The 12,352-nt window shown below is 40.1% G+C and overlaps 1 protein-coding gene across 41 annotated transcripts in view; it reads right to left on the bottom strand.

The window, feature by feature from the left end:
* The window catches only part of ANK2 (ankyrin 2), a 695,510-nt gene that overhangs the window by 108,138 nt on the left and 575,020 nt on the right, over positions 1–12,352 (bottom strand). For all 41 annotated transcript variants that reach the window (XM_059923449.1, XM_059923446.1, XM_059923454.1 and 38 more), the window contains 3 exons: positions 11,724–11,921; positions 7,182–7,280; positions 6,712–6,810 (listed from right to left, as the gene is read on the bottom strand). In XM_059923449.1, the coding sequence (XP_059779432.1) occupies positions 6,712–6,810; positions 7,182–7,280; positions 11,724–11,921 (396 nt within the window). The remainder of the gene's footprint in view (positions 1–6,711; positions 6,811–7,181; positions 7,281–11,723; positions 11,922–12,352) is intronic.

The raw sequence follows: 12,352 nt of genomic DNA, 5'->3' as shown, positions 1-12,352 counted from the left end.
AATTTCAGTGCTTGTGATTGGTCTGTTCATATTTTCTATTTCTTCCTGGTTCAGTCTCGGCAGGTTGTGCATTACTAAGAATTTGTCCATTTCTTCCAGGTTGTCCATTTTATTGGCATAGAGCTGCTTGTAGTAATCTCTCATGATCCTTTGTATTTCTGCAGTGTCAGTTGTTACTTCTCCTTTTTCATTTCTAATTCTATTGACTTGAGTCTTCTCCCTTTTTTTCTTGATGAGTCTGGTTAATGGTTTATCAACTTTGTTTATCTTCTCAAAGAACCAGCTTTTAGTTTTATTGATCTTTGTTATCGTTTCCTTCATTTCTTTTTCATTTATTTCTGATCTGATCTTTATGATTTCTTTCCTTCTGCTAACTTTGGGGTTTTTTTCTTCTTCTTTCACTAACTGCTTTAGGTGCAAGGTTAGGTTATTTATTTGAGATGTTTCCTGTTTCTTAAGGTAGTATTGTATTGCTATAAACTTCCCTCTTAGAACTGCTTTTGCTGCATCCCATAGGTTTTGGGTTGTCGTGTTTTCATTATCATTTGTTTCTCGGTATTTTTTGATTTCCTCTTTGATTTCTTCAGTGATCTCTTGGTTATTAAGTAGTGTATTGTTTAGCCTCCCTGTGTTTGTATTTTTTACAGATCTTTTCCTGTAATTGATATCTAGTCTCATAGCGTGGTGGTCAGAAAAGACACTTGATATTATTTCAATTTTCTTAAATTTACCAAGGCTTGATTTGTGACCAAAGATATGATCTATCCTGGAGAATATTCCATGAGCACTTGAGAAAAATGTGTATTCTGTTGTTTTTGGATGGAATGTCCTATAAATATCAATTAAGTCCATCTTGTTTAATGTATCATTTAAAGGTTGTGTTTCCTTATTTATTTTCATTTTGGATGATCTGTCCATTGGTGAAAGTGGGGTGTTAAAGTCCCCTACTATGATTGTGTTACTGTCGATTTCCCCTTTTATGGCTGTTAGTATTTGCCTTATGTATTGAGGTGCTCCTATGTTGGGTGCATAAATATTTACAATTTTTATATCTTCTTCTTGGATCAATTGCTTGATCATTATGTAGTGTCCTTCTTTGTCTCTTGTAATAGTCTTTATTTTAAAGTCTATTTTGTCTGATATGAGAATTGCTACTCCAGCTTTCTTTTGATTTCCATTTGCATGGAATATCTTTTTCCATCCCCTCACTTTCAGTCTGTATGTGTCCCTAGGTCTGGAGTGGGTCTCCTGTAGACAGCATATATACGGGTCTTGTTTTTGTATCCATGCAGCCACTCTGTGTCTTTTGGTGGGAGCATTTAATCCATTTACATTTAAGGTAATTATCGATATGTATGTTCCTATTCCCATTTTCTGAATTGTTTTGGGTTTTTTATTGTAGATCTTTTCCTTCTCTTGTGTTTCCTGCCTAGAGAAGTTCCTTTAGCATTTGTTGTAAAGCTGGTTTGGTGGTGCTGAACTCTCTCAGCTTTTCCTTGTGTGTAAAGGTTTTAATTTCTCCATCAAATCTGAATGAAATCCTTGCTGGGTAGAGTAATCTTGGTTGTAGGTTTTTTTCTCCTTCATCACTTTAAATATGTCCTGCCACTCCCTTCTGGCTTGCAGAGTTTCTGCTGAAAGATCAGCTGTTAACCTAATGGGGATTCCCTTGTGTGTTATTTGTTGTTTTTCCCTTGTTGATTTTAATATGTTTTCTTTGTATTTAATTTTTGATAGTTTGATTAATACGTGTCTTGGCACGTTTTTCCTTGGATTTATCCTGTATGGGACTCTCTGTGCTTCCTGGACATAATTATCTATTTCCTTTCCCATATTAGGGAAGTTTTCAACTATAATCTCTTCAAATATTTTCTCAGTCCCTTTCTTTTTCTCTTCTTCTTCTGGGACCCCTATAATTCGAATGTTGGTGCATTTAATGTTGTCCCAGAGGTCTCTGAGACTGTCCTCAGTTCTTTTCATTCTTTTTTCTTTATTCTGCTCTGCAGTAGTTATTTCCACTATTTTATCTTCCAGGTCACTTATCTGTTCTTCTGCCTCAGTTATTCTGCTATTGATACCTTCTAGAGTATTTTTAATTTCATTTATTGTGTTGTTCATCGTTGTTTGTTTGCTCTTTAGTTCTTCTAGGTCCTTGTTAAATGTTTCTTACATTTTCTCTATTCTATTTCCAAGACTTTGGATCATCTTTACTATCATTATTCTGAACTCTTTTTCAGGTAGACTGCCTATTTCCTCTTCATTTGTCAGGTCTGGTGGGTTTTTACCTTGCTCCTTCATCTGCTGTGTGTTTTTCTGTCTTCTCATTTTGCTTATCTTACTGTGTTTGGGGGTCTCCTTTACACAGGCTGCAGGTTCGTAGTTCCCGTTGTTTTTGGTGTCTGTCCCCAGTGGCTAAGGTTTGTTCAGTGGGTTGTGTAGGCTTCCTGGTGGAGGGGACTAGTGCCTGTGTTCTGGTGGATGAGGCTGGATCTTGTCTTTCTGGTGGGCAGTTCCACGTCTGGTGGTGTGTTTTGGGGTGTCTGTGGCCTTATGATTTTAGGCAGCCTCTCTGCTAATGGATGGGGCTGTGTTCCTGTCTTGCTAGTTGTTTGGCATAGGGTGTCCAGCACTGTAGCTTGCTGGTCGTTGAATGAAGCTGGGTCTTGGTGTTGAGATGGAGATCTCTGGGAGATTTTCGCCATTTGATATTACATGGAGCTGGGAGGTCTCTTGTGAACCAGTGTCCTGAAGTTGGCTCTCCCACCTCAGGGGCACAGCACTGACTCCTGGCTGGAGCACCAAGAGCCTTTCATCCACACGGCTCAGAATAAAAGGTAGAAAAAGTAGAAAGAAGGAAGGAAAGAAAGAGGATAAAATAAAATAAAATAAAATAAAGTAAGATAAAATAAAATAAAGTTATTAAAATAAAAAATAAATAATAATTATTATGAAAAAAAATTTTTAAAGTAAAAAAAAAAAAAGAAAAAAGAATGGACGGACAGAATCCTAGGACAAATGGTGAAAGCAAAGGTATACAGACAAAATCTCACACAGAAGCATACACATACAAACTCACAAAAAGAGAAAAAGGGGAAAAAATAATATATCTTGCTCCCAAAGTCCACCTCCTCAATTTGGGATGACTTGTTGTCTATTCAGGTATTCCACAGATGCAGGGTACATCAAGTTGATTGTGGAGATTTAATCCACTGCTCCTGAGGCTGCTGGGAGAGATTTCCCTTTCCCTTCTTTGTTCGCACAGGTCCCAGGTTTCAGCTTTGGATTTGGCCCTGTCTCTGCGTGTAGGTCACCTGAGGGCGCCTGTCCTTCGCTCAGATAGGACGGGGTTAAAGGAGCAGCTGATTCGGGGGCTCTGGCTCACTGAGGCCCGGGGGAGGGAGGGGTACAGATGCGGGGCGAACCTGCAGCAGCAGAGGCCGGCGTGACGTTGCAGCAGCCTGAGGCGCGCCATGCATTCTCCCGGGGAAGTTGTCCCTGGATCACGGGACCCTGGCAGTGGCGGGCTGCATAGGCTCCCAGGAGGGGCGGTGTGGAGAGTGACCTGTGCTTGCACACAGGCTTCTTGGTGGCAGCAGCAGCAGCCTTAGCGTCTCATGCCCGTCTCTGGGGTCCGCGCTGATAGCCACGACTCGCGCCGTCTCTGGAGCTCCTTTAAGCGGCGCTCTTAATCCCCTCTCCTCGCGCACCAGGAAACAAAGAGGGAAGAAAAAGTCTCTTGCCTCTTCGGCAGCTGCAGACTTTTTCTCGGGCTCCCTCCCGGATAGCCGTGGCGCACTAGCCCCTTCAGGCTGTGTTCACGCCGCCAACCCCAGTCCTCTCCCTGGGATCCGACCGAAGCCCAAGCCTCAGCTCCCAGCCCCGCCCACCCCAGCGGGTGAGCAGACAAGCCTCTCGGGCTGGTGAGTGCTGCTCGGCACCGATCCTCTGTCCGGGAATCTCTCCGCTTTGCCCTCCACACCCCTGTGGCTGCGCTCTCCTCCGCGGCTTCTAAGCTCCCCCCTCCGCCACCCACAGTCTCCCCCACGAAGGGGCTTCCTAGTGTGTGGAAACCTTTCCTCCTTCACAGCTCCCTCCCACTGGTGCAGGTCCCGTCCCTATTCTTTTGTCTCTGTTTTTTCTTGTTTCTTTTGCCCTACCCAGGTACGTGGGGAGTTTCTTGCCTTTTGGGAGGTCTGAGGTCTTCTGCCAGCGTTCAGTAGGTGTTCTGTAGGAGCTGTTCCACATGTAGATGTATTTCTGATGTATCTGTGGGGAGGAAGGTGATCTCCGTGTCTTACTCTTCCGGCACCTTCTCCTCGAGCCCCAGTCCATTTACATTTAAGGTAATTATCAATTTGTATGTTCTTATTACCATTTTCTTAATTGTTTTGGGTTTGTTATTGTAGATCTTTTCCTTGTCTTGTGTTTCCTGCCTAGAGAAGTTCCTTTAGCATTTGTTGTAAAGCTGGTTTGGTGGTGCTGAATTCTCTTAACTTTTGCTTGTCCCTAAAGGTTTTAATTTCTCCGTTGAATCTAAATGAGATCCTTTTTGAGTAGATCAATCTTAGTTGTAGGTTTTTCCCTTTCATTACTTTAAATATGTCCTGCCACTCCCTTCTGGCTTGCAGAGTTTCTGCTGAAAGATCAGCTGCTAACCTTATGGGGATTCCCTTGTGTGTTATTTGTTGTTTTTCCCTTGCTGTTTTTAATATGTTTTCTTTGTATTTAATTTTTGATAGTTTGATTAATATGTGTCTTGGCATGTTTCTCCTTGGATTTATCCTGTATGGGACTCTCTGCACTTCCTGCACTTGATTGACTATTTCCTCTCCCATGTTAGGGAAGTTTTTGACTATAATGTCTTCAAATATTTTCTCAAACCCTTTCTTTTTCTCTTCTTCTTCTGGGACCCCTGTAATTTGAATGTTGGTGCATTTAATGTTGCCCCAGAGGTCTCTGAGACTGTCCTCAATTCTTTTCATTCTTTATTCTGCTCTGCAGTAGTTATTTCCACTATTTTATCTTCCAGGTGACTTATCCGTTCTTCTGCCTCAGTTATTCTGCTATTGATTCCTTCTAGAGTATTTTTAATTTCATTTATTGTGTTGTTCATCATTGTTTGTTTGCTCTTTAGTTCTTCTAGGTCCTTGTTAAATGTTTCCTGTATTTTCTCCATTCTATTTCCAAGATTTTGGAACATCTTTACTATCATTACTCTGAATTCTTTTTCAGGCAGACTGCCAATTTCCTCTTCATTTGTTTGGTCTGGTGGGTTTTTACCTTGCTCCTTCATCTGCTGCATATTTCTCTGTCTTCTCATTTTGTTTAACTTACTGTGTTTGGGGTCTCCTTTTCGCAGGCTGCCGGTTCATGGTTGCCGTTATTTGTGGTGTCTGCCCCCAGTGGGTGAGGTTGGTTCAGTGGCTTGTGTAGGCTTCCTGGTGGAGCGGACTGTTGCCTGTGGTCTGGTGGTGGGGCTGGATCTTGTCCTTCTGGTGGGCAGGGCCGTGTCTGGTAGAATACCTGTATATCTTTTTTTCTTTTCCTTTGTGCTTGTCTAGTTTCACTTGAAGTGCACCCCACTCTTCAGACCAGAGTTCCTAGTGTGAAACGGCTGTGCCCAACACCTCAGCTTGGCAGGCCATGTGCCTGAGTGCTATGGTCCACACGGGCAGCTCTCTCTCTCTCTCTCTCTCTCTCTCTCTCTCTCACTCTCACTCTCACTTTCTTTCTCTCTTTTTCTGTGTCAGTTGTGTAGTCTGTCAGAGTCTTATCCCCCTGGGAAGCCTCACCAGCAGCTCTGCCCTGCCCTGGAGCCTTTTTATTCCCTTTGTGCTTATTCTAGTTTTACGTGCTCATAGGGTACCACATGCAGAGGCCTCGAACCCAGCACTTCAGACCAGAGTTCCTCGTGGATATCGGGACACCACAACACCTCAGCTCAAGATGGTGGCGGTTAATTAGTAGCATCTTGAATGATGACTTTGAAAACTCCCGAATATGCTCACACTAATTTACTTGAGCCTATTCACACAGCTGCAATTAGTGATTTCTGACACATAAACTTAAAAAAATGCAATTACAGACTTCTTTGGACCAAGAAAATTGGAGCTGCAGGTTATATTATGCATAGTAGCAGTAGTTATTTTATGCATTGCTCGTCCTTGAAATAATTTGAATGTACCAAAGTGTGGTTTTATGTTCCCATCATGCTTTGCAGGATAGGACCCTTCAGATGGCACTGGGAAGAACAGTTAGCTCTGCATTATCTCTGAAAACTTCCAAGCCAGGCCTTACACAGTATTGCCTCACTGAGCACAGCCACGTGGTAGTCCAAATGTGACAGAATTCATTAAAAATGAAAGGCACGCAGTCTAGGCTGCCTGTCTGTATTTCTTCACCAGAGACTGAGGGCTAGGGGAGGGCCACGGCCCTGAAACAATGTAAAGGAAATCGGCCAGAACATCAAGATATTCTAGCCAGCATCTATTGTATCCTGTAGTAAATTGTTAAATCGATGTTGCCTACATGGCTGTCAAAGGTTATTAGAATGAAAAGTCCCAAACAACTGTACAAAACTACATTGCTTATTCAAAATCACTTAAGAAGAACTAAAAAGAAAATATGTTTGTAACTATGGTGAGCTACTGAAGTGTCCATATGGCCGAACCATTTGCTTATAGCAAATAAAAATGAGTACATGTGTTTTACCTTGGTTTTTGCATTGACATTTGCTCCCTGCTTCAGAAGAAAGTTGACCATTTTCACGTTTCCATAGTGACAGGCCACAATTAAAGGAGTGTAACCGAGCTATAAATAATAATAAACAAATAAATTACTACTCTAGTAGTTAATACTCAAGGGGAGGGGGGGCATGGAGGCAAGCAAGTACAGGAAGAAAAGTGCAAGTCATCGTGACTAGCTGAAGTAATGAGGGAGAGAGGGTAAACCTAAGTCTGCAAAGTTGGAATCTTTTTGTAAAGATTCCTAATATCTGCTATCCATTTGGACTTGCTCTCAGCAAAAATGGAGAACCATTATAGACTTGTGAGCAGGACAGTCATAACTAATTCAGAATGGGCTTTGAGGAGGGGGAACTTGGACTTGTGGTGACGTGAATGGGGGCTACTGGGAATAATCCAAGTCAGAACCTGTCACAATATTACAGTGATTCGCTTTACCTTTGTGTGGGCATCCTGGTCAGCCCCATGCTTGGTGAGAATATCAGCAACATTCACTTTATCTTCCTGGGCTGCAAGGTGTAAGGATGTGAGTCCACTCTATAGAGAGAAGGGAAGCAAAGGGGTACAATTGAAGAAGAAAATACATTGTATCATCTATAATACTATGTCTTGAAAAATCCTAAAAAATTCATAGCCTCTCCCTAGAAACTGCATCTTCTGATATCTAAAACAAACCCTCCAAGTTAATATGACTTTCCATCTAAGACATACTCTCTAAGTTACTCAACACTTTCCTCAAATTACATTTTCTATACTGTGTGCTTATATTTTGATGCAAGCCTTTAAAATAACTCAGCTAATGAGCTTCCAAACAACATTCATTTCAAACCCATCTGTGCCTCCTGTTGAATGAATTTATTTCCTTAAATAATGGACCAACCGGTTACTACTTCTACATTATAACCACAGCAATAATCTATATTTTCATCAATAAAACATCACATCAATGAAAAAAATGTCCAGAGTTACAGGAAATGAGTTCAGAATAATTTTCTCCAGCATCCAAAGATAGTATATTATTTTGGGGGTTCCTCTAAGTGCTAAATAGTGACCCCATCATTTATATATTGCCCCATAAATTTGGCCAGTTTTATGTAAATGTCCTGGCACATATACATCAAGTAATTATTTTAATTATTTGAACATGCAATTAAAGTACAGTTAAGAATTAATAAAAGGGGGCTTCCCTGGTGGCGCAGTGGTTGAGAATCCACCTGCCGGTGCAGGGGACGCGGGTTCGAGCCCTGGTCTGGGAAGATCCCACATGCCACGGAGCAGCTGGGCCCGTGAGCCACAACTACTGAGCCTGCGTGTCTGGAGCCTGTGCTCCGCAACGGGAGAGGCCGTGATGGTGAGAGGCCCGTGCACCGCGATGAAGAGTGGCCCCCGCTTGCCACAGCTGGAGAAAGCCCTCGCACAGAAACGAAGACCCAACACAGCCAAAATAAATAAATAAATAAATAATAATTTAAAAAAGAATTAATAAAAGATGAAAGAATAGAGAAAGGAGGAGGGAAAAGTGGTTTATTCAGTCAATGCCAGTCTGGCAGCCTCACTACATATGCAAGTATCTCCCGTCAAGCAAAATTGAAATTTAAAGAGTATCTTTAAAACCTAAATCATTTGTATGTTTAACAGGTGTTTTTTGAGTACCTTTCATATGCCAGGAAGTGTTCTAGGCACTCGAATATATCAGTGAATAAAAGCTTCTGCCCTTGTAGAGCTCATATTCCAGCTAACAGTATATTCATGCCGTATGTTTCTCTCCTGCTATATTCTTCAAATACCTAGTATATTTATCCTCTTCCTGTACATCCTGCATCTGTATACTGAGGTATCTTACTTGTCCTCTGAGTTGGCACCCCCTCTCCCCCAATTCACATCCAGTTAAAGCTGACCAGCCCTCCTAACCATGGCTCTGCAGGCCTGCTTTACTTCTATAAGCTGACAAGTTCTCTGACCTTTAAAAAATCGGAGTGATATTTACAGAGAAAGAAAAAATTCTCCAACTAGAGAAAGGGCTTTATATTTAAGAGTCCAAGGCTTTTTGATTCTTAGAGTTCTGGCTGAGCTTAGCTTTTGTTTTTCTTTTTTTTTTTTTTTTTTTTGGCTGTGCCGTGCAGCTTGTGGGATCTTAGTTCCCCAACGAGGGATCGAACCCAGGCCCTTGGCAGTGAAAGCTCTCAGTCCTAACCATTGGACCACCAAGGAATTCTGGAACTCAACTTTGAGTTTCATAAACCATGAAGATGAGATGGAATATGCACCCTTTTGCATTAAAATGTTATCACTTCTAAACAAATAGTATACAGTCCTAAAGTATGAATATTAGGACAAAGCAGAAGATTATTCTTCATGTTGTTTTTCTCCATATTAAAATAGCAAACATAAAAATATTTCTCCTTTGAGATCATTGGTCTTTTAAAAATGTTATTGAAGTGATCATCAAATATCTCAAAGGCATCTTTAATGGCCTTCCAAATATATGTGCTGTTTTCTACATTATTTTGCAGAATGGATTTCCTACAATATAAGATTGCAAACTAACAACCAGTATAAAAATCCTCTATAGTTTATTATGGTAAGCTTGCATACCTAAATCAAATTATGTAAACCTTCCTAATAAATTAAGAAAATAAAAGATGTTGAAGGAGTTCTTTTCAAAGAAAGTAATTTATTTCCTAAGATGTACCGGTGGACTCTACAGTCGGTTTTATTTTATTATTACATGGTGATTGGATAAGGAATGTAATATCATTTCTATATTACAGTTCTTACTGAGAAATAATCATTTAGAGAATATGAAATTACTGATTTTAGTTGGCCTTAAGTAGAAAAAGAATATATGTAATTTACAAAAACGGGAGAATTTATTATCAGCTTTGTTTATTACCTGAGATACTTTCATGGTTGCATTATCTTATAATTTATTTATTTCATATATAACTTATTTATTAATTATTATAATGTATAATTATAAATAATACCAACCAAAAGCCAGGGTTATATTTTTATATATTATATTGTTATTCAGATATATCTTAACATACTTACTAACATTTTACTCTAGTAGCAAATATCAGTACATCATGCCTTTGTCTTTAAGACACCACCCAATGTTGAAATCTTTGTTATAAAGATAACATAAATACTTTGTGATTCAAATTGAATATTTTTCTCCATTGCTGAGTGGAGAAAATATTCAAAAATACTCATTAAATATTTGCTAATTGACTGCTAAAATTCTCTCACAGGAAGTAATATGTTTAGAAGAATACTATCAGGGAGAACATAGTGAACTGATTCCACATATGTATCTACAATTTTTATGAATTAAAAATTATACCATCAGAAGCACTGTGTGATCAGTTTCATGAAATGTCTAGAATTTCCATTCTACTCAAAATTTTGCCTGATTTGTTTATGGATTTCTTGTGTTTATTTTTGAATGAAGATTTGTTTTTAATGGACAGTAAACACTTACATGACTCATTTGTATACTGATGTTAAATGAAATATTCTACTATAGGTTTCATGGTGAGACTATCCCCAGTGGGGTAAAAGACCACCTGAGAGGCATGATTTTAATGACCACAAGGAAATCCATGCCCCAGACTTTAATGACCGTCTGACACACTGAATTTCACCATAAGGCTTCATTATGTTCATTCTTGTTAAAATGCAAATATCTTTTGCAGGGCTAACCGTGTAATTAGTCTCACCATGCTTTAAAAAAGGATCGCAGAGGCCTTTTGATAGAGAAGAGAGAAGTGCGTAAGGCAAGGGATGTACTGGAACACTTCTGAGTGATAAAGACACAGAATAGGGCTCTAGAGGCATTCAAGACAGCCTGTCTTTTTCACAGCTCTTTCTAAAGGACATAAGCTACACGACCCATTTACAAATGTTATTAAGACCAACTTACAACTGAGTCTCCAAAAGTACTAATTAATTCAACAGTGAGATGTGGAAAACATCTTATTTGTATATTTGTGGAAAATCCTAAGAAACTTAATTTTCACTAAACCCACACCACGTGTTACAAAAAAGTATTAGGAGATCTAACTGATGAGCTAACTTATAAATATAGGCTCCAATTTTTTGTTTGTCAGCAGCTGGCTCCTATGGAGTACATAGAAGTATATATAGATATATAGATATAGATACAGATATAGATAGATATAGATATAGATAAGATAGATGGGATATAGCTATATATGGAGAGAGACTGACATGTACTTGTAAAAATCTAAATATTTGAATAATATCTTTTTCTGATATGTCCCTAACTATTACTCTATTATAGTTAACATGCTGTCCACAAAGGCCATTCTCTGGAGAGGTGCTTTATTAAAAACACTGATTATCTGACCACCTCCACAACAACCACCCAAGCTAGGCTGAACTGAAGTTGGCTCAGAAATCTTTATTTTACTGAGTTCCCTGCTCCCAACCAACAGGTGCCTCTGAAGCTCAGCCCAGCTGAAAATGACTTAGGTCATGGGCACAGACCAGCAGCTTAGAGTAATTGCTTGGGCTGGAACCCAGATGAAACTGCCACCTCTCTCCCTCTCTGGAATTTGGAATTAGGACCAGCAGGTACTATGGCAATCTGGACTGACTGCTTGAATTGCAGTGATTCTAGCTATTGGGAGCTATAGGGTAGCCTCTTCGGTCACATACACAGACACGCACAGGAAGCAGATCCACAGGGAGACGCAAATGAAACTGATCTGTAGGGAAAAGTCAAGGTGCAAACATGCAGCCCTGCAGGCAGAGTCTGTGAGCCTCACTCCTTGCTCGCCTGTGATCTCCCAGTCCCTCATGAGGCTTGACTCCTTTGCTACCCTTGAATTCTATGAGATATTCCTGTTTCTCTTTAAAACCTGCCCCCTCTTTGTTCCAAATTATCTTAGATTGGTTTCCATTTACATTCATTCAGAAGACTCTTCACTAAAGCAAGAGGCAAAACCGGAATACCTTGGTTGACATGTGGATATTTGCTCCCTTATCCAGAAGCAAGGTGACCATATCTGTGTGCCCCTCTTGTGAGGCCAGATGGAGTGGAGTGACTCCTTGCTTTGTCACAATGTTTGTCTCTGCTCCGTAGTTCAGGAGTGTGGAAGCTATCTGCATTTGATTCTTCTTGGCAGCAATATGTAAAGGAGTATAGCCATTCTAAAAGAGTAAAGATAAAACACATGTAATTTGTAAGCTTAGCAATTGCCGTGATATATGTCTGAAGGAAATAAGAATCTCGAATCAACAGAAAAGTTAAAAGTGCGTTTATAGTAAATCCAGATTCTTGCCCATCATAAGTTTCCATCCAACAACACCCAAATCTTTGCAACCCATGTCACAAGGCACCCCATTCTACTTACATGTAAGACAGATATAGACACAAATGCCCCAAAGCTTAAAATCTCCCCCTCATAATGCTGCTCCTGAAGAGCAATAAGCCGGATTCCTCTTGTATATGACCGTCCTTTAAATACCTGGTGATGGTTTTCATATCTCCCTTTAGTCTTTGCTTTTCCAGGCTAAATTTCCCATTCCTTCAACTATTCCTGACAGAAGCCCCATTTCTAGAGCTCTCTCCCTTAAGGATG

Source organism: Balaenoptera ricei, chromosome 5 (assembly GCF_028023285.1).
Source record: "Balaenoptera ricei isolate mBalRic1 chromosome 5, mBalRic1.hap2, whole genome shotgun sequence".
Classification (NCBI taxonomy): Eukaryota; Metazoa; Chordata; class Mammalia; order Artiodactyla; family Balaenopteridae; genus Balaenoptera; species Balaenoptera ricei.
The sequence above is the reverse complement of the archived record's forward strand: the minus strand, read 5'-3'. Positions and strand labels throughout refer to the sequence as shown.